Consider the following 26,339-nt stretch of genomic DNA (forward strand, 5'->3'; position numbering starts at 1 on the left):
ATACCCTGCCCCGCACATGACCTTTAAACTTTGCCCCTCTCTGTCCTAAAGCTATGCCCTCTAGCCTTTGACATTATCACCCTGGGAAATGTTCTTTTACGGGGGTGAAATTAATATTCAGTCATCACCCAGTTCTGGAAGAGAGAACTAAACTGTCGTCTCTTTGTTGTGTCTTATCCGGGAAGAAAGAACAATTAATGAAGAAAGAAAAAGCAATGGAAGGTCCATAAGTGGTAGGAGCAGAATTAGGCCATTCGGCCCATCAAGTCTACTCAATCATGGCTGGTCTATCTCTCCCTCCTATCCCCATCCTCCTGCCTTCTCCCCATAACCCCTGACAACCGTACTAATCAAGAATCTATCTATCTCTGCCCAAAATATATCCACTGACTTGGCCTCCACCACCGTCTGTGGCAATGAATTCCACCCTTATTTTAAAGAAATTCCTCCTCATCTCCTTCCTAAAGGAACGTCCTTTAATTCCGAGGCTGTGCCCTCTGGTCCTAGACTCTCCCACTAGCGCAATCATCTTCTCCATGTTCCAAGGTAAGGTAAGGGACGAGAGAAGAAAATAGAAAGGTGACAAATGGGGAAGTGCACAGGGTCGAGAGCAGAGATGGAGAGGAGGGGAGAGTGGAAGTAGGAAGTGACACAAACCTGAATGGAGACAGAGGTTTGTTTCTTGGGGTCCCAGAGGAACTCAGCAGCATTCAGCAAGATGGGGTTTACTCGAGGATCGACAATTCCGACTGACAGGGGAATATCTGATGCAACAAAATCATTTAAGAAAGAAAGAGTGAATGACACAGTGTGAACGCAAGCCATGGCATATGATGGATTAGCTCAATTACATACAAATACTTCAGACCAAAGAATTGTTCTCTGACCAAGGGAAGACTGTGACACGCACCAGCCCCTGCAGCGTACGGAATTATATTAAACTACCTTGGCCTGAAGGGCATAAACTGCAGATGAATTGTGGTTGCAATTTAGCTGCTCCTGTGCATGCTGCAACCAATGAATGCACCAAAACATCACAATGATATAGCATACAGTTTCTCCATTTTCCTGAGTCTCCTTGACGGCTTGTGGACACAGACTATGTCTCTGTTGGACCAAAAGTTATGATATTGTCACACAAAGGGCAGTGTGTGTATGGAACGAGCTGCCAGAGGAGGTAGTTGAAGCAGGTACTATTGTCTACAAGAAACATGTATACGATAGGTTTAGAGGGATATGGGCCAAATGCAGGCAGGTGGGGAATGCTGGCCGGCATGGGCAAGTTGGGCCGAAGGGCCTGTTTTCACTCTGTGGGACTGACTTTGTCTCTGCCACATCAAGTGAGAGTGGCCCATGTATACACAGCGGTGATAAACCGCCTTGCTGTACAACAAACAAGATGCCTACTGTAACTATGGTGCAACGGTAGAGGTGCTGCCTTACAGCACTTACAGCGCCAGAGACCCGGGTTCGATCCTGGCTACGGGTGTTTGCCTGTACAGAGTTTGTACATCCCCCCTCCTCCCACACTCCATAGACGTACAGGTTTGTAGGTTAATTGGCTCGGTACAAATGTAAGAATTGTCCCCAGTGTTTGGAGGATAGTGTCAATGTGCAGGGTGGTGCGGATCGATGGGCTGAAGGGCCTGTTTCCGCGCGGTATCTCGAAACTAAACTAAACTAAACTCGTCACAAACTTATGAGGCATAAAGCAGACAGGGTAGCCCCACTCTCACCATCGACGGCACCACTGTCTCCCCATCTCCCCAGGCCCGCAACCTTGGCGTGATCCTTGATTCCACCCTCTCCCTTGAGCCTCACACCCGCCATTGTCATTAAAACCTCCTTCTTTCACCTCCACAATATCGCCAAACTCAGACCCTCTCTCACACCTCCCGCTGCTGAAAGACTCATCCATGCCTTCATCTCCTCCCGACTGGACTATTGCAACTCACTTCTCCTTGGCATCAGCTCCACCTACATCAACCGACTCCAACTGGTCCAGAACGCAGCCGCCCGACTCATCACCCACACCAAATCCTGGCATCACATCACTCCAGTCCTCAAAACAACTTCACTGGCTTCCCATCTCCCACCGGATCACCTACAAAATCCTGGTCCTCACCTACAAAGCCCTCCACCATCTGGCCCCCCCATATCTCACTGACCTCCTCTCCCCCTACCGACCCTCATGGTCCCTCAGATCCACATCAGCCGGTCTCCTCTCCATCCACAAGTCCAACCTCCGCAGTTTTGGGGACAGAGCCTTCTCCAGGGCAGCTCCCAGGCTCTGGAACTCCCTCCCACAACTGATCCGCAATTCCGTGTCCCTCACCATCTTCCAGTCCCGCCTCAAGACCCATCTCTTCACCTCTGCCTATCCTTAGCCCCACGTCCCCCTCCCTTTTCATCTGTGCATTAATTGCCTCATATTGTGTTTTGAATTGAATTCTGTCTTTACTTTGTGTACTAGTCATGTCTCTACTATTTATTTCATTCCTCTTACATGTTTTTCCTCTACCTGCTACATTTTTGTAAGGTGTCCTTGAGACTCTTGAAAGGCGCCCATAAATAAAATGCATTATTATTATTATTAACTCACTGCTTGGATTTATTCATAACAATAAACAACGGTAAAATATAATAAAAACTAGTTGGTCATTTGCAAAGTGGACATTGGGATGGTCATTCGTCATTCTCTACTAACAGTGATTAATATCCTCTGTAATTTGGAGCTTGAAACAGCATTATATTTACAACAGCGATTGAATAACTGTGAACATTACAATCCCTGGGATGGTCACGTCTGCACTTCAGTCAGTTTGAACAGTTTTACTGTTGTAATGTTCTTTTTTACAAACCATGTTTCTCGGGGTATCTAAATCTCAATCTAAATAGGGGGAAATCTTTTAGGACCGAGATGAGAAAAACATTTTTCACACAGAGAGTGGTGAATCTCTGGAATTATCTGCCTCAGAAGGTAGTTGAGGCCACAGTTCATTGGCTATATTTAAGAGGGAGTTAGATGTGGCCCTTGTGGCTAAAGGGATCAGGGGGGTATGGAGAGAAGGCAGGTACAGGATACTGAGTTGGATGATCAGCCATGATCATATTGAATGGCGGTGCAGGCTCGAAGGGCCGAATGGCCTACTCCTGCACCTAATTTCTATGTTTCTATGTTTCTAAACCTAAATTTTATTAGTTATTTAAGTTATGACATCGGATGGAAGCTGCATATACGAAATCTCGTTGCACTTTTCATGTGCAATGACAATAAAATATATTATTATTATTATTATTATTCCGTTATGTTTTGAGGATCAGTTTATCAATTTGTGCAAGCTTGAGAAATCTTTGCCTTCCACACGAGCAGCGTTGCCTGTTGGAATGGAAGATTGTTGGAAGTCCAAGAAGTCAAACTCAGCACCGAGCTCATGGTCTATCGAGCATTAGAAACTTAAGAGAGCCGCAAAAAGCTGGCGTAACTCAGCGGGACAGGCGCCATCTCTTTGTCTCTCGTTCCCCTTTCCCGTGACTTTCAGTCTGAAGAAGGGTCTCAACCCGTGATGTCAATCCCGCGATGCTTCCTGAGTTACTCCAGCTTTTTGTGTCTACGCGTTAAACCAGCACCTGCAGTTCCCTTCCTACACAGAAGAGAAATATATCTGCCTGCAAGAGTCAGAGACTAGGACTGCACATGGACCCGTAGCGAACACAACAGCCCTTCCGCCCACTATATCCATGCCAACCAATCTACATGAGTTCCATTTGGTCTGTAGTCTTGGTGACTCAAGCACGTGTGTAGATAGATACTCACTAAATGTTGTCAGGGTCACTGCCTCCACCACCCCCTCAGGCTGTGATTCCAACCACACTGTGGATGAAAAGGTCTTTCTCAGATCACCTGGGTGGCACAGCGATAGAGTTGCTGCCTCACAGCGCCGGAGACCCAGGTTCCATCCCGACTATGGGTGCTGTCTGTACGGAGTTTGTACCTTCTCCCCGTGACTGCGTGGGGTTTCCCTGGGTGTTCAGGTCTCCTCCTACATTCCAATGGCATGCAGGATTGTAGGTTCATTAGCTTCTGTAAATTGTCCCTAGTGTGTATGGGATAGTTCTAGTGTACAGGTCGGCACGGGCTCGATGGGCCGAAGAGCCTGTTTCTGCATGATATCTCTGAACGTCTTGTCCTGCACCTTAAACCCATTGCCCTCTGAATTTACTTTTAGTTTAGTTTAGAGATGCAGCGCTGAAACAGGCCCTTCGGCCCACCGGGTCCGTGCCGACCAGCGATCCCCGCACATTAACACTCTCCCACACCCACTAGGGACAATTTTTACATTTACACCAAGCCAATTAACCTACAAACCTGTACGTCTTTGGAGTGTGGGAGGAAACCGAAGATCTTGGAGAAAACCCACGGGGAGAACGTGCAAACTCCGTACAGACAGCGCCCGTAGTCGGGATCGAACCCGGGTCTCCGGCGCTGCATTCGCTGTAGGGCAGAAACTGTACCGCTGCGCCACCGTGACCGCCCATAAATTGAATTGTATTGAACTGATTGAAAGATACAGCATGGAAACGGGTCCCTTTGGACCACCGAGTCCACGCTGATCTTCAATCACCCATTGGTGCTGTGTCTCCCATTTTCACATCCATTCCCGACACACTTGGGGCAATTATACACAGGTCAAGCAACCGACACACCTGCACGTCTTCGGGATATGGAAGGAAATTGGCAGCACCCGGAGCAAATCTACATGGTCACAGGGAGAATGTATAAAACTCCAATCACAGACAGCATCCGTGGTCAGGATTGAACCTGGGTCCCTGACGTTGTGTGTACATAAAACTTCACTGTACGTCATCTCTTAGCTCATCTGAATCTGAGGGAAGGACATTATTGCCATAGAGGGAGTGCAGAGAAGGTTCACCAGACTGATTCCTGGGGATGTCAGGACTGTCTTATGAAGAAAGACTGGATAGACTTGGTTTATACTCTCTAGAATTTAGGAGATTGAGAGGGGATCTTATAGAAACTTACAAAATTCTTAAAGAGTTGGACAGGCTAGATGCAGGAAGATTGTTCCCGATGTTGGGGAAGTCCAGGACAAGGGGTGACAGCTTAAGGATAAGGGGGAAATCCTTTAAAACCGAGATGAGAAGAACTTTTTTCACACAGAGAGTGGTGAATCTCTGGAACTCTCTGCCACAGGGGGTAGTTGAGGCCAGTTCATTGGCTATATTTAAGAGGGAGTTCAATATGATCATGGCTGATCATCCAACTCAGTATCCCGTACCTGCCTTCTCTCCATACCTCCATTGTCTCGCCAACTCCCTCTTGCTATATTTAAGAGGGAGTTAGATGTGGCCCTTGTGGCTAAGGGGATCAGGGGGTATGGAGAGAAGGCAGGTACGGGATACTGAGTTGGATGATCAGCCATGATCATATTGAAAGGCGGTGCAGGCTCGAAGGGCCGAATGGCCTACTCCTGCACCTAATTTCTATGTTTCTATGTTTCTATCAGGGGCTGGTGCTAACTGCAATATGCTGATTCAACAATTTACACTGGCCGATAATCTGTCACTTGCCTCTCCCCCCTATACATTTGTAACGTGACATTCGAGAATATCAATTTAATTTTCCCAATTTTGTTTTTACATGTTAACATTTTAATTGCACCAACTTCCTGTCAGAGAGAACATTTATTTGCTAATTTATTTGGCCTCGTCTCACAGATAATATCATAAAATCTTTAATTAGGAAAGCTAGTGATGTGTTAACTTCTGCCACAGGTGGAGTTGAACGTGTGTGGCAGGACAGCTTTTCAGAGTTACACAGGGCCCTGGTAAGATCGTTAGGTGTACACGTTTCATCTCAGTATGTGAGGAAGGGTATATTTGCAATGGGGAGAGTCATAGAAGCATAGACACACACATGTGAGCAATATTGGGCACCATATCTGAGGGAGGATGTGCTGGCTCTGGAGAGGGTCCAGAGCAGGTTTACAAGAATGATCCCAGGAATGAGTAGGTTAAACTATGATGAGCGTTTGACAGCACTGGGCCCTTACTCGCTGGATGTACAGAATAGTGAAAGACTTGGATAGAGTGGACATGTAGAGGATGTTTCTACTCGAGCAAGAGTCTGGGACTAGAGGTCATAGCCTCAGAATGAAAGGACCTCCTTTTAGGAAGGAGATGAGGAGGAATTTCTTTGGTCAGAGGGTGGTGAATCTGTGGGATTCTTAAAGTTGTGATAGCTCCTGCCTCAACGACCTCCTCTGCCACCCCATAAACCCACCACCCTTTGAGTGAAAAGTGACCACTTAGATTCTTATTTTTTGCCACAGAAGGCTGTGGAGGCCAAGTCAGTGGATATATTTAAGGCAGAGATGATAGGTTCTTGATTAGTGCGGGTGTCAGGGGTTATGGGGAGAAGGCAGGAGAATGGGGAAAATCCTTTAAAACCGAGATGAGGAGAACTTTTTTCACACAGAGAGTGGTGAATCTCTGGAACTCTCTGCCACAGAGGGTAGTTGAGGCCAGTTCATTGGCTATATTTAAGAGGGAGTTAGATGTGGCCCTTGTGGCTAAAGGGATCAGGGGGTATGGAGAGAAGGCAGGTACAGGATACTGAGTTGGATGATCAGCCATGATCATATTAAATGGCGGTGCAGGCTCGAAGGGCCGAATGGCCTCTACTCCTGCACCTAATTTCTATGTTTCTATGTTTCTATGGGGTTGAGAGGGAGAGATAGATCAGCCATGTCTGAATGGCAGAGTAGATATGATGGGCCGAATGGTCTAATTCTGCTCCCATCACTTGTGAACTTTTGACTCTATGATTCTAGCGGGGACGTTGAACTTCAGTCAGTGAGCATATTCAAGACAGAGTTCAACAGGGTTTTGGAAATGGAGGTGAATCAAGATGTTTAGGGGCTGGTGTGCACAAACATGGTGCTGAAGAGAAATATTGGTGATGATCTACATAATTCAATGGTGGAGCAAAGATGGGAGCAAATGGCCCCCGCCTTCTCACTGAAGATCATATGTCCTTTGCTTTCTTCCATTGGAGGTTCAACTCCCACTTTCCATCCAATGTACTATTAGGCTAATCAAAGGACCAATTGCATGTTTGTTCATATACACCTTGTGCTATCTGGATTGTGGCAAATTGCCCAGGAGAAGAGGGGGCATAGGTTTAAGGGGAGGAGGGGGGGGGGGGGGGGGGGGGGGTGGGGGGGGAAGATTAAATAAGAATCTAAGTAGTCACTCACTTTTCACTCAAAGGGTGGGTGGGTTTATGGGGTGGCAGAGGAGGTCGTTGAGGCAGGGGCTGTCACAACTTTAAGGAACTTGAAGACAGGTACATGGATAGGACCGGTTTAAAGGAAACGCAGGTAGATGGAACTAGTGTAAATTGGGCATGTTGGCCGGTATGGGCAAGTTGGGCCGAAGGGCCTGTTTCTATGCTGTAAGATTCTATGACTCTATGACCTGCTTTGTGTACAAATGCCCAGATGAATACACAAGGTACACAAGGTACAACCATGGACTTCGATAGATGACATTTTGGTTGCTGGACTTACCGATGTCAAGCAACCGGTCTCCTGGCCTATTCCACTTCCACCCCTGGAACTGTTGGTGTTCACTGTACTGGAGACGTCTGTCATGGAACACCACCCGGACTGTGCTCTACCAAACAAAACAAGACAGGTGGTCACCACACAAAGTGCTGGAGGTTCGATCCTGACCACAGGTGCTGTCTGTACGGAGTTTGTATGTTCTCCCCGTCACCGTGTGGGTTTTCTCTGAGATCTTTTAATCTGAGGAAAGACATTCTTGCCGTAGAGGGAGTGCAGAGAAGGTTCACCAGACCGATTCCTGGGATGTCAGGACTGTCTTATGAAGAAAGACTGGATAGACTCGGCTTGTGGAGAGATAAGTTTTTTTGGCCTTCCATCACAGCGATGTGATGGATGTTTATGTAAATTATGTTGTGTCTTGGGTCTATTTGTTTGTAATGTATGGCTGCAGAAATGGCATTTCGTTTGGACCTCAAGGGGTCCAAATGACAATTAAATTGAATCTTGAATCTTGAATCTTGTACTCGCTAGAATTTAGAAGATTGAGGGGGGATCTTATAGAAACTTACAAAATTCTTAAGGGGTTGGACAGGCTAGATGCAGGAAGATTGTTCCCGATGTTGGGGAAGTCCAGAACAAGGGGTCACAGCTTAAGGATAAGGGGGAAATCTTTTAGGACCGAGATGAGAAAAACATTTTTCACACAGAGAGTGGTGAATCTGTGGAATTCTCTGCCACAGAAGGTAGTTGAGGCCACACAGTTCATTGGCTATATTTAAGAGGGAGTTAGATGTGGCCCTTGTGGCTAAAGGGATCAGGGGGTATGGAGAGAAGGCAGGGATGGGATACTGAGTTGGATGATCAGCCATGATCATATTGAATGGCGGTGCAGGCTCGAAGGGCCGAATGGCCTCTACTCCTGCACCTATTGTCTATGGATCTATATTTCTATCTAGTGCCTGCCATCCTGTGTGGTCTGTAACACAGCCCCGGCTGGGATCGTGAACCAATGTACAGACATGTGCAACTTCTGTGGCTGGAATTAAGCAGTGGAACAGTATAACGCAGGAACAGGCCCTTCGGCCCACAATGTCCATGCTAACCTTGCATACATAAGCAATGGAGGAAATCCAGCTTTCTATTTTGCCAGCTACAGAAGTGTCCCACAATTCCTTGCTCACAGAGACTGCCAAACCCACATTATCTTGTTTGTTGTCGGTGGAAAGACCGTACATGATTCCTTCTCTCCAGAGACGCTGCCTCACCCGCTGAGTTAGAAACATAGAAACATAGAAAATAGGTGCAGGTGTAGAGGCCATTCGGCCCTTCGAGCCTGCACCGCCATTCAATATGATCATGGCTGATCATCCAACTCAGTATCCCGTACCTGCCTTCTCTCCATACCCCCTGATCCCCTTAGCCACAAGGGCCACATCTAACTCCCTCTTAAATATAGCCAGTGAACTGGCCTCAACTACCCTCTGCGGCAGAGAGTTCCAGTGATTCACCACTCTCTGTGTGAAAAAGGTTCTTCTCATCTCGGTTTTAAAGGATTTTCCCCCTTATCCTTAAGCTGTGACCCCTTGTCCTGGACTTCCCCAACATCGGGAGCAATCTTCCTGCATCTAGCCTGTCCAACCCCTTAAGAATTTTGTAAGTTTCTATAAGATCCCCTCTCAATCTCCTAAATTCTAGAGAGTATCAACCAAGTCTATCCAGTCTTTCTTCATAAGACAGTCCTGACATCCCAGGAATCAGTCTGGTGAACCTTCTCTGCACTCCCTCTATGGCAATAATGTCCTTCCTCAGATTTGGACATTATTGTTACTCCAGCTTTATGTGTCCACCTTCGATTTGACCAGCATCTGCAGTTCTTTCTTAAACAAATGATTACAATCCAGCCGTCCACACTGTACAGATACAGGATAAAGGGCATAATATTCAGTGCAAGATAAAGTCCATTAAAGTCCGATTAAAGATAGTTTGAAGGGCTCCAATGGGGTGGATGGGAGGTCAGGACCGCTCTCTGCTTGGTAAGTGGATGGTTCCGTTGCCTGATAACAGCTGGGAAGAGACAGTGCCTTAATCTGGAGGTGTGTGTGTTTCACACTTCTGTACCTCTTGCCTGAAGGGAGAGGGGAGAAGAGAGAGTGACCAGGGTGAGACTGGTCCTTGATTAGGATTGTGATTATTTTGTCGTTTAGCGGAGTAGTTGACAATACACTAGATACAGATCGTTCTGCCCACTGAGCCTGTGCTGTCCATTAAGCGCCTGGCATGAACCCGGCTGTGATTTTGCCCCCGTTCCACCCTCCCACCTCTGCGCCAGTCTCACCTTCAGTAGCTTCCCGTTTGATTCCATCAGTCCCCGTATATTCTGATTGCACAGCATCCGGATCTCATAGGACTGACCTGTAGAGAAAACAACCTTATCACACATGACGTGTGGAGACCAAGCACTTTAACAGTCCACCCTCAACTCCTCCTTAAGCCTCAGCCACTTCATTGTTAGGTTCAAGATGTCGGGGGTTATGGGGAGTAGGCAGGAGAATGGGGTTGGGAGGGAGAGATAGATCAGCCATGATTGAATGGTGGAGTAGACTTGAGGGGCCGAATGGCCTAATTCAGCTCCTATCACTTATGACGTTAGACAGATGCAAACCCAATAAAGGATGCAGATTGGACGAGTGAAGGTTCACTCATCTTGGGGCAGTGGTGCAAATGTCAACGTCAAGAGGTCATGGCTTGAAGGTGAGAAGGAAGGAAGCATTTATAGGATTCGGCCCGAAACGTTGCCTATCCCCTTTGCTCCATAGATGCTGCTGCACCCACTGAGTTTCTCCAGCTTTTTTGTGTACCTCCAAGCATTTATAGGAATGTGTAAACACAATCTTTACACATAGAGTGGTGCAATGCCTGCAATGCAGTGATATGATTTGTATTTAAGAGGATTTTGCATAGGCACATGGATATGCAGGGAATGGAGGGATATAGAATGTGAGTGGGCAAAGGAGATTAGTTAAACTTGGCATCATGTTTGCCGTGGGCATTGTATGCCAATGAGCCTGTCCCTGTGCTGCACTCTTCTATGTAGGTAGACAAAAGTGCCGGAGAAACTCAGCGGGTGCAGCAGCATCTACGGAGAGAAGGAAGTGGGCAACGTTTTGGGCCGAAACCCTTCTTCAGACTGATGTAGGGTGTGCGAGGAGAAGAAAGGAGAAAGGAAGAGGAGGAGCCCGAGGGCTGAGGGAGAGCTGAGAAGGGGAGGAGACAGCAAGGGCTACCGGAAATTGGAGAAGTCAATGTTTATGCCGCTAGGGTGCAGACTGCCCAAGCGGAATATGAGTTGCTGCTCCTCCAATTTCCAGTGGTGCTCACTCTGGCCACGGAGAAGGCCCAGGACAGAAAGGTCGGATTCGGAATGGGAGGGGGGTGTTGAAGTGCTGAGCCACCGGGAGATCAGGTTCTATGTAGGTATTCTTCAACCGTAGAACAGACAGTACAACACATATGCTTCTAAACACAGCACAGTGGTAGAGGTACTGCCTTACAGCGCCAGAGCCCCAGGTTCGATCCTGACTACGGGGTGCTATCATCACCCTTATGTTCTCCAGAGATGCTGCTTGACCCGTTGAGTTACTCCAGCACACTGTGTGTAGGAGGTGATGTCCATGCACACCAGCCCTGTGTTGGTCATGTTGTTTGCATGTGGCGTTTACCTTGGTTGAGGTAGGTGAGTGTCTCCTCATGTAGTTTAACAGCGGGCGAGGTGGCTGCGCTGAGAACGTATTGGAAGCTGACGGCACTGGGCTCATGGTCTGTAGAGAGCGCAGAATCCTCGTGCTTGAAGAGTGGCAGTGGCAGCACGTCCCTGAAAGGAGAGACAAAAGCCTTCACCATCGTTGGTTAAACATATGTTGCACCCTGTGTACCAGCCTCTTCATAAATTTGGGGTGGCACGGTGGCGCAGCGGTAGAGTTGCTGCCTCACAGCGCCAGAGACCCAGGTTCGATCCTGACAACGGGGTGCTGTCTGTACGGAGTTTGCACGTTCTCCCCGTGACCGCGTGTGTTTGCTCCAGTTTCCCCCCACACTCCACAGACGTGCGGGCTTGTAGGTTGATGTGGCTTTGGTAATTGTAAATTGTCCCTCATCTGTGTGTGATTGTGTCGGTGTGCGGGGATCGCTGGTTGGCGCGGGTTCAGTCGGCCAAAGGGCTATCGACGCCAAATTAACCTGCAAACCTGCACCTGCACAAACCTGCAACTAAGTTACAGAGAAAGGTTGAACAAGTTAGGGCTTTATTCTTTGGAGCGCAGAAGGTTAAGGGGGGACCTGATAGAGGTCTTTAAAATGATGAGAGGGATAGACAGAGTTGGTGTGGACAAGCTTTTCCCTTTGAGAATAGGGAAGATTCAAACAAGAGGACATGACTTCAGAATTAAGGGACAGAAGTTTAGGGGTAACATGAGGGGGAACTTCTTTACTCAGAGAGTGGTGGCGGTGTGGAATGAGCTCCCAGTGGAAGTGGTGGAGGCAGGTTCATTGGTATCATTTAAAAATAAATTGGATAGGCATATGGATGAGAAGGGAATGGAGGGTTATGGTACGAGTGCAGGCAGGTGGGACTAAGGGGAAAAAAATTTGTTCGGCACGGACTTGTAGGGCCGAGATGGCCTGTTTCCGTGCTGTAATTGTTATATGGTCTTTGGAGTGTGGGAGGAAACCGGAGCACCCGGAGAAAACCCCACTCAGGACACCGACCGGAGGAACATACAAACTCCGCAACTCCCGAAATGTCCGATTCAAATTATATTGAGTTCCCCTGTGATGCTGCCATGGTCAAACAGCCAACTTAGATTCCATGGTGGACAAAAGTGCTGGAGAAACTCAGCGGGTGCAGCAGCATCTATAGAGTGAGGGAAATAGTCAACGTTTCTTCAGTCTGAAGAAGGGTTTCGGCCCGAAACGTTGCCTATTTCCTTCGCTCCATGCAAAGAGTTGAACAATCTCCACTATAGGAAATAGGCAACGTTTCGGACCGAAACCCTTCCGGGTTTCGGCCCGAAACGTTGCCTATTTCCTTCGCTCCATAGACGCTGCTGCACCCGCTGTGTTTCTCCAGCACTTTTGTCCACCTTCGATTTTCCAGCATCTGCAGTTCCTTCTTAAAAACCTAGTCTCCATATTTTGGATTCCATATTATGATGATTTCAGGCTTGGTTTTTTTTTTGATGGGACGAGGGGGGAGGGGGGAGGGGGGAATGATATAGAACCACACTGTGCCGGTCAAATTAACAAATTAGTAAATTAACAGGAGACATTTCGACAATGACAAACTGCCAAGAAGCACCGGGCAAAATGCTCACCGTTCTCACTCTTGCTGCAGGATATCTGACAGTTCATCACTTAATTCACAGTAATTAACTTCTGAGAACTTGTGATTTCCTCCGAGGGAATGTCTTTCAAGCTAATGTCTTCTATTAGTATTTTCATTTACAATTTATTAAAATCTTCGTGAGTGTTTCCAATTTAGATTAACCCTAAAGTAAAACAAATTCTTTGTGGAATAGAATATTCGTCTCCACAAACGAGTCATTAACATGTTTATGATAATGTATTAAAATCCTTGAGCAATTTGCGTTTGACATGAAGAGTAAACTCACCGTAGTGGAATTAATCGGTAAGCGTGCATGGAATCAGTGTGTTGAAGATTTGCTCACTCAAGTATGCAGCGAGACCTGGGTGTCATGGTACACCAGTCATTGAAAGTAGGCATGCAGGTGCAGCAGGCAGTGAAGAAAGCGAATGGTATGTTAGCATTCATAGCAAAAGGATTTGAGTATAGGAGCAGGGAGGTTCTACTGCAGTTGTACAGGGTCTTGGTGAGACCACACCTGGAGTATTGTGTACAGTTTTGGTCTCCTAATCTGAGGAAGGACATTCTTGCCATAGAGGGAGTACAGTGAAGGTTCACCAGTATGGTATGGCAACTGCTCTGTCTCCGACCGGAAGGCATTGCAGAGGGTGGTGAAAATTGCCCAACGCATCACCGGTTCCACGCTCCCCTCCATTGAGTCTGTCCAAAGCAAGCGCTGTCTGCGGAGGGCGCTCAGCATCGCCAAGGACTGCTCTCACCCCAACCATGGACTGTTTACCCTCCTACCATCCGGGAGGCGCTACAGGTCTCTCCGTTGCCGAACCAGCAGGTCGAGGAACAGCTTCTTTCCGGCGGCTGTCACTCTACTCAACAACGTACCTCGGTGACTGCCAATCACCCCACCCCCCCCCCCCCCCCCCCCCCCCCCGGACACTTATTATTTTTTTATTCAAATCGTTTGCTATGTCGCTCTTCAAGGGAGATGCTAAATGCATTTCGTTGTCTCTGTACTGTACACTGACAATGACAATTAAAATTGAATCTGAATCTGAATCTGAATCTGAATCTGATTCCTGGGATGTCAGGACTTTCATATGAAGAAAGGCTGGATAGACTCGGCTTGTACTCGCTAGAATTTAGAAGATTCAGGTCTTATAGAATCGTACAAGATTCTTAAGGGGTTGGACAGGCTAGATGCAGGAAGATTGTTTCCGATGTTGGGGCAGTCCAGACCAAGTTGTCACAGTTTAAGGATAAGGGGGAAATCCTTTAGGACCGAGATGAGAAAAAACATTTTTCACAGAGAGTGGTGAATGTGTGGAATTCTCTGCCACAGAAGGTAGTTGAGGCCAGTTGATTGGCTATATTTAAGAGTGAGTTAGATGTGGCCCTTGTGGCTAAGGGGATCAGGGGGTATGGAGAGAAGGCAGGTACGGGATACTGAGTTGGATTATCAGCCATGATCATATTGAATGGCGGTGCAGGCTCGAAGGGCCAAATGGCCTACTCCTGCGCAGTAAAGCTCTGCGCAGTTTTTATAACTCTCTGCAGCGGCCCTCCTCTCAGCCACGGTGCAGCTAGCAAACCACACCAGGATGCCATAGGAGAGGATACTTTCCACGGCGCATCAGTAGAAGGACAGCAGCAGCGGCTGTGAGACGTTTGCTCTCCGCAGAGACCTCAGGAAATACAGCCGCTGCTGTGACTTCTCCACCAGAGTGACGGTGTTCATTTGCCATTTGAGGTCCTGGGAGATGTTTATTCCCAGGAACTTAAAGCCAGTGACTCTCTCCACCGTGTCTCCTTTGATGTATAAAGGAGCAGGTTCCTCTCTCCTCTTCCTCCTGAAGTCAACGACCAGTTCTTTTGTCTTTGATGGGTTGAGTACCAGGTTGTTACCTGAAGTTAAATACATCAATATTCATACCACTAGGTGTATTGGAGCCTTGGGCACCCAGTTAATAGGGCAGACTTGTATGTGCGGCACGGTGGCGCAGCGGTAGAGTTTCTGCCTTACAGCGCCAGAGACCAGTGCTCAATCCTGTCTATGGGTGCTGTCTGTGCAGAGTTTGCACGTTCTACCTGTAACTGCGTGCGTTTTCTCCGGTTTCCTCCCTCGCTCCAAAGACTTACAAATTTGCAGGTTAATTGGCTTCTGTAAATTGTCCCTAGTCAACCATAATCAATGATTATCCTCAACCAATACTTAGTTAGCCAAGACCTCAACGTTGGAACAGGCGGAGGACGATGACTGACCTTAGTGGAGCGTCACAACGGCTGGGAAGGCGGATGGATGAAGGCTGCAGCAGGAAAGGGTCTCCGATCGTCTTGGACTCCATGCCACTGGATCCTGACCCAGATCTGTCAAGGACCGTGTGGTGTGGCTGTCCGTGCACCAGTCTCCCCACGTTAAAGTCATGTACAGGCGTCCTCTAAACCTGGAGACATCCATGGTCAGCCATGACCAAAGGACGCCTAAGAACTCAGTTAGCCACTTTGTTCACTGCTGTTGATGAAGGCTTGCCGTGGGCAAATTGCCCACCCTATAGTGTAAACAAGACCACTCGTTTACCTGAGCTGCTGAGTTACTCCAGCACTTTCTGTCTTTTTTGGTAAACTGAGCATCTGCAGTTCCTTAGAGTGGAAATGGGCCCTTCAGCCCAACTTGCCCATTTTGACCAGCATGCCTCATCTAAGCTAGTCCCACCTGCCTGCTTTTGGCCTCTAAGTCCTAGAAACATAGAAACATAGAAATTAGGTGCAGGAGTAGGCCATTCGGCCCTTCAAGCCTGCACCGCCATTCAATCCTGACATCCCAGGAATCAGTCTGGTGAACCTTCTCTGTACTCCCTCTATGGCTTAGAGGGACTAAACCATAGAGGGGGTACAGAAAAGGTTCACCAGACTGATTCTTTGATGTCAGGACTTTCATATGAAGAAAGACTGGATAGACTCGGCTTGTACTCGCTAGAATTTAGGAGATTGAGGGGGGATCTTATTGAAACTTACAAAATTCTTAAGGGGTTGGACAGGCTAGATGCAGGAAGATTGTTCCCGATGTTGGGGAAGTCCAGAACTATGGGTCACAGTTTAAGGATAAGGGGGAAATCTTTTAGGACCGAGATGAGAAAAACATTTTTCACACAGAGAGTGGTGAATCTGTGGAACTCTCTGCCACAGAAGGTAGTTGAGGCCACAGTTCATTGGCTATATTTAAGAGGGAGTTAGATGTGGCCCTTGTGGCTAAAGGGATCATGGGGTACGGAGAGAAGGCAGGTACGGGATACTGAGTTGGATGATCAGCCATGATCATATTGAATGGCGGTGCAGGCTCGAAGGGCCGAATTGCCTACTCCTGCACCTATTTTCTATGTTTCCATGTTTCTATGTTTCTAAACCAACCCTATCCATGTACCTGTCTAAATGTTTCTTAAACGTCGCAGTAGTAGCTGCTCCATCTAACTACCTACCTACATAACAGGACCTCCCTTTGACACACGATACTCTGACAGACAATACAATACCATTTATTGTCATTTGAACCTCTTTGAAGTTCAAACGAAATTTGGTTTCTGCAGACATACAACACGACACAACACAATTTACACAATAATCCATCGCAGTGAATCTCCTCCTCACTGTGATGGAAGGCAAAGTCTTGTCTCTCCCCATTCTCCTCCCAATGTCAAAGTCAAAGCCCTCGGCAGGCGACGGTAAGCAAGTCCCGTGGCCATTAAAGCCGCGCCGGGCGATGTTAGGCCCCGCTCCGGGTCTTGATGTTGGAGCCCCCGACGGGCGCTAGCAAGTCCCGCAGCCATTAAAGCCACGCGGGGCGATTTTAGGCCCTGCTCCAGGTCATTTTCAACCCCGCAACTAGGGCGGGAGAAGTTGACGTTGCAGAGCTCCGAAAAGCGGTCTCTATAACCATGATGTCCAGTATACTGAAAGCCTTATTGACCACACTATCCACCTGTGATGCCACTTTCAAACAACTATGTACCTGCACTCCCTGCTCCACGACACTCCCCAGAGCCCAGCTGTTTACTGTGTAGGTCCTGGCAATCAGCATCTGCAATTCCTTGTTCAAATTGTACTTGCGAATTGTAAAGCTCTTTTGATGTCCTGAGCAACTATAACAACATGATTACACTGAGGAACACGGCTCTCTCAGGTTGATGTAAAGATTGTGTTACAGACTAGGAACGTGCTTCTGATATTCTGGCCAAGATTTATTTCTCAATACACAATTCTAAAGCAGATTACTGCTCATCTTTACTTTGCTTGCCGACTGTAAATTTCTGGCACAGTTTCCTACATTTCCATAGTTTCTCCGCTTCCACTAAGCCATTCTGATAGCCTTTTCTAAATGCCAGCCAGGGCAACTTTTAAATAAATAGTTTCTTTAGCTTAGTTTAGTTTAGAGATACAGCACGGAAACAGGCCCTTCGGCCCATCGAGTCCACGCCGACCAGCGATCCCCGCACATTAACACTATCCTACACACACTAGGGACAAGTTTTTACATTTACCAAGCCAATTTACATTTACTACGTCCCTGTACGTCTTTGGAGTGTGGGAGGAAACAGAAGATCTCGGAGAAAACCCACGCAGGTCACGGGGAGAACGTGCAAACTCCGTACAGACAGCGCCCGTAGTCAGGATCGAACCCGGGTCTCTGGTGCTGTAAGGCAGCAACTCTACCGCTGCGCCACCGTACCGTTCCTCTGATGGCTGAGGTAACAAATGCCTCTTCCTTATTGTGAAGACAGACACAAAATGCTGGAGTAACTCAGCAGGGCAGGTAGCATCTCTGAAGAACATGGATAGGTGACGTTTCAGGTCGGGACTGACTGCGGTGTTGGCTCGAAGGGCCGAATGGCCTGCTCCTGCACCTATTTTCTATGTTTCTATGGGACTGTCCTTCAGACAGAAGAGTCTGAGGAAGGGTCCCGACCTGAAATGTCGCCCATCCATGTTCTCCAGAGATGCTGCCTGATCCGCTGAGTTACTCCAGCACTTGTATTTTATCATCAGTATAAACCAACTTCTGCAATTCCTTTCTACACATTTCACCTGATGAACTAACACACTACGGCCATGGATTATTGCGGCTATCCCTGCACGGACTGTATGATATGATCATTTGCCCTGCATGTTACTGCATCAGCGCTCAGTGTCTGTGTGTGTGTGTGTGTGTGTGTGTGTGGTGAAAATCACAGCAGCGAATACTGTTGTGACCCTACACATTTTATTTTCAATAAGAAAGTTACCTTCCTGTTTATTTGTTTAAGAAGGAACTGCAGATGCTGGAAAAAAGACAAAAAAATGCTGGAGAAACTCAGCGGGTGAGGCAGCATCTATGGAGGGAAGGGATAGGTGACGTTTCAGGTCAAGACCCTTCTTCAGGCTTTCTCCACTGATGCTGCCTCCCTCACCCCTGAATTTCTCCAGCATTTTTCGTCTGCCTGTTTAATTGATCTCCCAACTATTTTTCAATAATATTTTCCTTTGATGTACCTATTTTCACACACTTCAATAGACAATAGGTGCAGGAGTAGAGCCCATTCGGCCCTTCGAGCCAGCACCGCCATTCAATGTGATCATGGCTGATCATCCCCAATCAGTTCCCCGTTCCTGCCTTCTCCCCATATCCCCTGACTCCACTATCTTTAAGCCCTGTTTCACATCCTATTTCACATTTTCTTATTGCAGTAAATAATTACAACGAAGAAAAGGTGATGCATTGACGGGTGTCGGTGGTTACGGGGCGAAGGCAGGAGAATGGGGTTGAGAGGGAGAGATAGATCAGCCATGATTGAATGGCGGAGTAGACTTGATGGGCTGAATGGCCTAATTCTTCTACTATTACTTTTATGAGCATACGAACTCATTAACCATACAAAGAAATACTTCAGCAACAAACAGTGAAAAACATTATTTGTTCTGTAATTGTACATTTGCCATTGACATCATCCCACAACCATGAATTCTGAGTCTAACACATATTTCCCAATCATCTCCTGCTGCACCCGCTGAGTTTCTCCAGCTTTTTTGTGTAACCTTCTATTCTCCAGCATCTGCAGTTCCTTCTTAAACACTATGTAACCAGGCAGTTGTGTAGACAGGGAGATCTTCCTGGTTCATTCTGGAAGTTTATTGAGTTGACAGATTTCAACCAAGGCAGAATTAGTGCTTTTACTACTAACATTATTAGTCCAAAGGTACACAAAAAAGCTGGAGAAACTCAGCGGGTGCAGCAGCATCTACGGAGCGAAGGAAATAGGCAACGTTTCTGGCTTATTAGTCCAAAGATTGGTTGATTGATTGAAAGATACAGCATGTAAACAGGTCCTTCCACCCTCCCAGTCCACACGGACCATCGATCACCCGTTCACACTAGTCTTGACCTGAATTGTCGCCCATTCCTTCTCTCCAGAGATGCTGCCTGTCCCACTGAGTTACTCCAGCTTGTTGTGTCGATTGCCCATTCACACGAGATCTTTGTTATCCCGTTTCCACATCCACTCCCGATACACTGGGGAAATCTACAGAGGCCAATTAACCTACAAACACAGTGTGTGGAAAGGAACCGCAGATGCTAAAGACACAAAGTGCTGGAGTAACTCAAGGGGTCAGGCAGCATCTGAGATCTTCTCTTAAACTCCAAACCCCACACGTCTTTGGGATGTGGGAGGGAACTAGAGGTGCCTCAGGGAGTGGAATGTTGTCTCAGGGAGAACGTGCAAACTCCACACAGACAGCATCCAAGGCAGGGATTGAACCTGGGGTTTCTAGGGCCTTGTGGCAGGGGCACCAGCCATGCCAACAAGTGAGGAGAAATCGAAATAAGTCAATAGATGAGTCTTGACCCAAAATGTCACCCATTCCTTCTCTCCAGGGATGTCGCCTGTCCTGTTGAGTTACTCCAGCTTTTTGTGTCTATCTTTGGTTTAAACCAGCATCTGCAGTTCCTTCCTGCACAGAAATCTGAAGTTATTGTTCCTGATCTGGAAAGATATACAGGGCAGGCGAGAGTTGTCAGCAATTAGATGTTGGAGCAATTAACATCAGATTGAGTTTAAAAAGCCTGAAGATTATTGTTTAGTTTAGTTTAGTTTAGAGGTAGAGTGCGATCCAGGCCATTCGGCCCATCGAGTCCGTACCCACCAGCGATCCCAGCACATTAACACTATCCAACACACACTAGGGACAATTTTGTTTTACATTTACACATTTATACCAATCCAATTAACCTACAAACCTGCACGTCTTTGGAGTGTGGGAGAAAACCGGAGCACCCGGAGAAAACCCACGCAGGTCACGGCGAGAACGTACAAACGCCGTACAGACAGTGCCCGTAGTCAGGATCGAACCCGGGTCCCCCTCCCACACTCCAAAGACGTACAGGTTTGTAGGTCAATTGACTTGGTATAAATGTAAATTGTCCCTGGTTTGTATTGCAGTGTTTAATGTGTGGTGATCGCGGGTCGGCACGGACTCGGTGGGCCGAAGGGCCTGTTTCCACGCTGCATCTCTAAACTGTAAACACACATTTTACACTGATCCTATCCTGAACATATATTTTATTATTCAGCTGCCCCGGGCTCTGCTGCTCATTTACATATGCGGGGCCATTTACAGCGGACATTTAACCTGCCGACCCGCACGTCCTTGGGATGTCGGGTGAAACGGGATTTTGTGATTCATTCATCATCGTTGTTGCAAACATTAGCGACGCAGCGGTGCCGGCTTCGAACGGGAACGGTGGCGGACGCACCACACATCTCCGCCGCTGAATGTCTAGGATGTTGGTGTGTGTGTGTGTGCTTTATCATCGTTCCTTATGCCCCTGTCCCACTTGGGAAACCTGAACGGAGACCTCTGGAGACTTTGCGCCCCACCCATGGTTTTCCGTGCGGTTCCCGGAGGTTTTTGTCAGTCTCCCTACCTGCTTCCACTACCTGCAACCTCCGGCAACCACCTGCAACCTCCGGGAACCGCACGGAAACCTTGGGTGGGGCGCAAAGTCTCCAGAGGTTTCCGTTCAGGCTTCCTAAGTGGGACAGGGGCATTACAGCGCTATGTACGACAGTGATCGCAACTTCTACTGAAGTGTGGATGGCCGTTGGCTCGATAGAAGCCCATCTGCCCTTTGACAGGTGTTGTTTTTGGTCCTGCTGGTGGTCCCCTCCTCACCTAGCAAACCTGGTATTTATGAATCAGTGGCACCAGATACCGATTAGGAAAATAAACATTGATTTCGATTCTTCCGGAGAGGAACTCACGCTCCTGGGAATAACATGCAAACTCCACACAGTCAGCCCCTGAGGTCAGGATCGAACCCAGTCGCTGGTGCTGTGAGGCAGCAGCTCTACCCGCTGCTGTTGTGCCTCTACTGCAGTATGGATCGATGCTCTCAGGCGTAGTGGTGGCTGAGAGCTCAAATGTGAAGTTGTCTCAACCTTGACAAATGCATCTTATTTTTAGTAATGTTTTGCTGAAAAATTAATATCGACCTTCACACCCGGGATAACTCCTCCGCTGCTCTTCAGCAGGTAACAGTGACAGTGGCTCTCACACGACAACAAGGGCCGCAGTTTAACATATAGTAGATACCAGGATCTGCAGGCTCTGGCTTACAAAGAAAAAAGACACAAAGTACTGGAGTAATTCAGCGGGACAGGCAGCATCTCTGGAGAACATGGATAGGTGATATTTTGGGTCGGGACTCTTCCTCAGACTGATTGTTTAGTTTAGTTTAGTTTAGAGCCACAGTGTGGAAACAGGCCCTTCGGCCCACCGAGTCCATGCCGACCAGCGATCCCCACACACTAACACTATCCTACACACACCAGGGTCAATCTACATTCATACCTAGCCAATTAACCTACAAACCTGTACGTGTTTGGAGCGCAGGAGGAGACCAAAGATCTCGGAGAAAACCCACGTGAGTCACGGGGAGATCGTGCAAACTCCGTACAGACAGCACCCGTAGTCAGGATCGAACCCGGAGTGAAAAGTTGTAGTGGCACAGTAGCACAACCGTAGAGTTGCTGCCTCACTGCACCTGAGCCTCGGGTTCGATCCTGACCTCGGGTGCTGTCTGTGTGGAGTTTGCACGTTCTTAATGTGACTGCGTGGGTTTTCTCCGGGTGCTCTGGTTTTCCTCCCACACTCCAGAGATGTACAGGTTTTGTAGGTTAATTGGCTTCGGTAAAAATCACAAAATTGTCCTGAGAGTGTAGGATTGAACTAGGGATCGCTGGTCAACGCTGACCGGGGTGGGCTGAAGGGCCTGGTTCTCTGCTGTATCTCTAAAGTGTAAAGTTGTGAATTGTGAAGCTGGAGGAAGGAAAGTAGGTGGTAGGGGAGGTGGAGGGGAGGGTGGATCCAGGTGGGACACAGTAGGGAGGGGGAAGGGGAGGTAGTTTAACATCTGATTCCAGGTGGTTTAAAGCCCCCTCAGCTCCCCCACTGGGGAATCATAAGGAACTATTGCAATGAAGTTGGCACGGCTCAGTTTAGTTCACCAGTTTATTTCCGAGGTACAGTGAAAGGCTTTTGTTGCATGCTAACCAGTCAGTAGAAAGACAATACATGATTACAATCGAGTCATTTGCAGTGTAGAGATACATAGAAACATAGAAACATAGAAATTAGATGCAGGAGTAGGCCATTCGGCCCTTCGAGCCTGCACCGCCATTCAATATGATCATGGCTGATCATCCAACTCAGTATCCCGTACCTGCCTTCTCTCCATACCCCCTGATCCCCTTTAGCCACAAGGGCCACATCTAACTCCCTCTTAAATATAGCCAATGAACTGTGGCCTCGACTACCCTCTGCGGCAGAGAGTTCCAGAGATTCACCACTCTCTGTGTGAAAAAAGTTCTTCTCATCTCGGTTTTAAAGGATTTCCCCCTTATCCTTAAGCTGTGACCCCTTGTCCTGGACTTCCCCAACATCGGGAACAATCTTCCTGCATCTAGCCTGTCCTACCCCTTAAGAATTTTGTAAGTTTCTATAAGATCCCCCCTCAATCTCCTAAATTCTAGAGAGTATAAACCAAGTCCATCCAGTCTTTCTTCATAAGACAGCCCTGACATCCCAGGAATCAGTCTGGTGAACCTTCTCTGCACTCCCTCTATGGCAATAATGTCCTTCCTCAGATTTGGAGACCAAAACTGTACGCAATACTCCAGGTGTGGTCTCACCAAGACCCTGTACAACTGCAGTAGATACGGGAATAACGTTGAGTGCAAGGTAAAGCCAGCAAAGTCCGATCAAGGATAGTCCGAGGGTCACCAATGAGGTGGATAGTTGTTCAGCACTGCTCGCTGGTTGTGGTTGGATGGTTCAGTTGCCTGATAACAGCCGGGAGGAAACTGTCCACTGAATGCGGTGGTGTAGCTGGTAGAGTCACTGCCTCACAGTGGGGCTGTCTGCGTGGAGTTTGCACGTTCTCCCTGTGACTGCGCCCGTTTTCCACCAGCTGGTTTCTCCTACATCCCAAAGACGTGCGGCTTTGTAGGATAATTGCCCCCTGTAAAATTGCCTCTAGTGTGCAGGGAGTGGGATAGCACGGCACAGATGTGAAAGGGTGATGGCCCCCCAGCATAGTCTCGGTGGGCCGAGTGGCCTGTTTCCATGCTGTATCGTTCAATCACTTTGTTTCTAACTTAATTATTAAAACTTACTTTAGCTCCAGTCTCTGCATTTCCTAACTGACAATAACCTATATATCATTGTTGGTGAGATACTTTTATGGTTGTTCCTTTCATCTGGGTGGTTTTAACTTGTTTCTATTTTTAGGACAAGTTTGTCCATTGACAGTGAATGTGTTCACACATCCATTATATGCCAGACAGAGGAAGTGCTTACAAACTCATTAGTGAGTGAAATCCCCACAGTGTTTAAGAAGGAACTGCAGATGCTGGAGAATCGAAGGTTACACAAAAAAGCTGGAGAAACTCAGCGGGTGCAGCAGCATCTATGGAGCGAAGGAAATAGGCAACGTTTCGGGCCGAAACCCGGAAGGGTTTCGTCCCGAAACGTTGCCTATTTCCTTCAGGGTTTCGACCCGAAACGTTGCCTATTTCCTTCAGGGTTTCGGCCCGAAACGTTGCCTATTTCCTTCAGGGTTTCGGCCCGAAACGTTGCCTATTTCCTTCGCTCCATAGATGCTGCTGCACCCGCTGAGTTTCTCCAAAATCCCCACAGTGTTGCCTTAAAGACGGTCAGAATCTCCCTCAGAATGCCCACAGAATGTGTTTGTGAAATCAGAAACAGCAACTTCAGAAGCATAGATGTCGAAACAAAGAACTGCTGGTTGATACACAGAAAATACACTGTCCGCATCAACTGAGTGGTTTAGTTTAGTTTAGTTTAGAGATATAGCGCAGAAACAGGCCCTTCGGCCCTCAGAGTCCGTACCGACCAGCGATCTCCGCACGTCAACACCACACTCCGGGGGGGGGGGGGGGGGGGGGGGGTTCTCAAAGGAAGTCTGGAGAAGTTCTCTACTCGTTAGTCCTGCCTCCACCTCAACCCCTACAATCAATCTGATGAAGGATCCCAGCCTGAAATGTTGCCCATCCACTCGATACTACTCTACAATGAACTGCAGATGCTGGTATGTGTGAAAAAAAGGCATAAAAGTGCTGGAGTAATTCAGTGGGTCTTGCAGCATCTCGGGCGAACATGGACAGGCGATCTTTTGGGTCTCGACTTCTCAAGCGATGGTGCCAGCGACTCTGAAGAAGGGTCTCGACCCGAAATGTCACCCATCCTTTTCCTCCAGAGTTGCTGCCCAACCCGCTGAGTGCCTCCAACGCTTTGCGTTTTGTTCAGGGTGCTAGCATCTGCAGTTCCTTGGTTCTCCACGTTACAATCAAGTCACACACTCCAAAGACGTGCAGGTTTGTGGCTTTTGTAAAATTGTAAATCGTCCCTGGGGTTGGGATAGTACTGTTGTACGGGCCGAAGGGCCTTTTTTAAACCCCCCCGACCAGTGTGGGTATTCCAACGGGTGCTCCGGCTTCCATTGGATGTAAAAGCTTTTCACTGTAGCTCGGTCCACGTGACTAGTTTAAATATCTGGGAGTCCACATCTCCGAGGATATGACATGGGCATCACACGCCTCAGCACTGGTGAGTAAGGCAAGGCAGCGCCTTTACCACCTCAGGCAATTGAGGAAATTCAGAGTGTCTCCGAGGATCCTCCAGTGCTTCTACGCAGCGGCGGTGGAAAGCATCTTGTCCGGGAACATTACCATCTGGTTCGGGAATTGCTCTGCCAAGGACAAGAAGGCTCTGCAGAGAGTAGTGCGTTCGGCCGAACGCACTATGGGAACTTCACTCGCCCCCCTGCAGGAACTATACAACAGGAGGTGCAACTCCAGAGCAAATAAAATCATGGGAGACCCCTTCCACCCCTGCAACGGACTGTTCCAGCTGCTACGGTCAGGCAAACGCCTCCGTTGCCATGCAGTGAGAACGGAGAGGTTGAGAAGGAGTTTCTTCCCAGAGGCAATTCGGACTGTAAACGCCTATCTCACCAGGGACTAACTCTACTGAACGTTTTTCCTTCCATTATTTATTATGTAAAAGAATATGTGTGTTATGGTTGTGTTTATAATTTGTTTGGTTGTTTGGTTGTTTGTCTTTTGCACAAAAGTCCGCGAGCATTGCCACTTTCATTTCACTGCACATCTCGTATGTGTATGTGACAAATAAACTTGACTTGACTTGACTTGAATAAACCAAACTAAACTAAACTGCTTGTCCTCCCACATTCCAAAGACCTACAGGTGTGAAGTGTAATCTAATTTTCTGGTCTGCACTACAATAATTGCTAGTAGACTATTATACTGATGAGCGATGGCAGGTCGGGACGAACCCGCCGGGCCGAAGGGCCTGTTTCCGCGCTGTACCTTGCAACTAAACTAAACAAAACATTAAGCCTCACGCAGCACGGATGGTTTTGAGCTGGTTCTTACTCACCGGCCTGCGTTGGAGTTGACATATTGGTGGTAGTGTTCAGTTTGAGCTGGCCAATAATGCTCCGTCTGGTTGTGCCAGTACAGCATGGTGCCTCTGTGTGTAGTCCCAGAGCGGTGAAAGTTCCCGGGGGTTAGGTGGCTGGACTTCTGCAGGAACTGAAACCTGAGCAAGCCCTTAAATAGTGCGGGGCCGAGCCTCTCTACAGGTGCAGTGGGAGGGGACAGGTGGAAATTTCTACGCAGCAATTCACATGCAAATACACACACACAAAACCCTGAGGCAACTCCACTAAAGCAGCACTTCAGGTGAATGATCCATCTACACCCAGGGAAACACTGGCCAATGGCCCAAAACATTCTCGCACACAC

General features: G+C 47.8%; 1 protein-coding gene across 1 annotated transcript; it reads right to left on the reverse strand.

Moving 5' to 3' along the window:
* Positions 1–525: 525 nt before the first annotated feature.
* Positions 526–26,137, reverse strand: LOC129710018 (transcription factor CP2-like protein 1). The gene is made up of 5 exons (XM_055656706.1): positions 25,972–26,137; positions 11,309–11,460; positions 9,925–10,001; positions 7,593–7,698; positions 526–764 (listed from the first exon to the last, which is right to left on the reverse strand). The coding sequence occupies exons 1-5, from the start codon at positions 26,055–26,057 to the stop codon at positions 526–528; spliced, it is 660 nt and encodes a 219-aa protein (XP_055512681.1). The 5' UTR covers positions 26,058–26,137.
* Positions 26,138–26,339: the final 202 nt, after the last annotated feature.

Source organism: Leucoraja erinacea, chromosome 27 (genome assembly GCF_028641065.1).
Source record: "Leucoraja erinacea ecotype New England chromosome 27, Leri_hhj_1, whole genome shotgun sequence".
NCBI classification, from domain to species: domain Eukaryota; kingdom Metazoa; phylum Chordata; class Chondrichthyes; order Rajiformes; family Rajidae; genus Leucoraja; species Leucoraja erinaceus.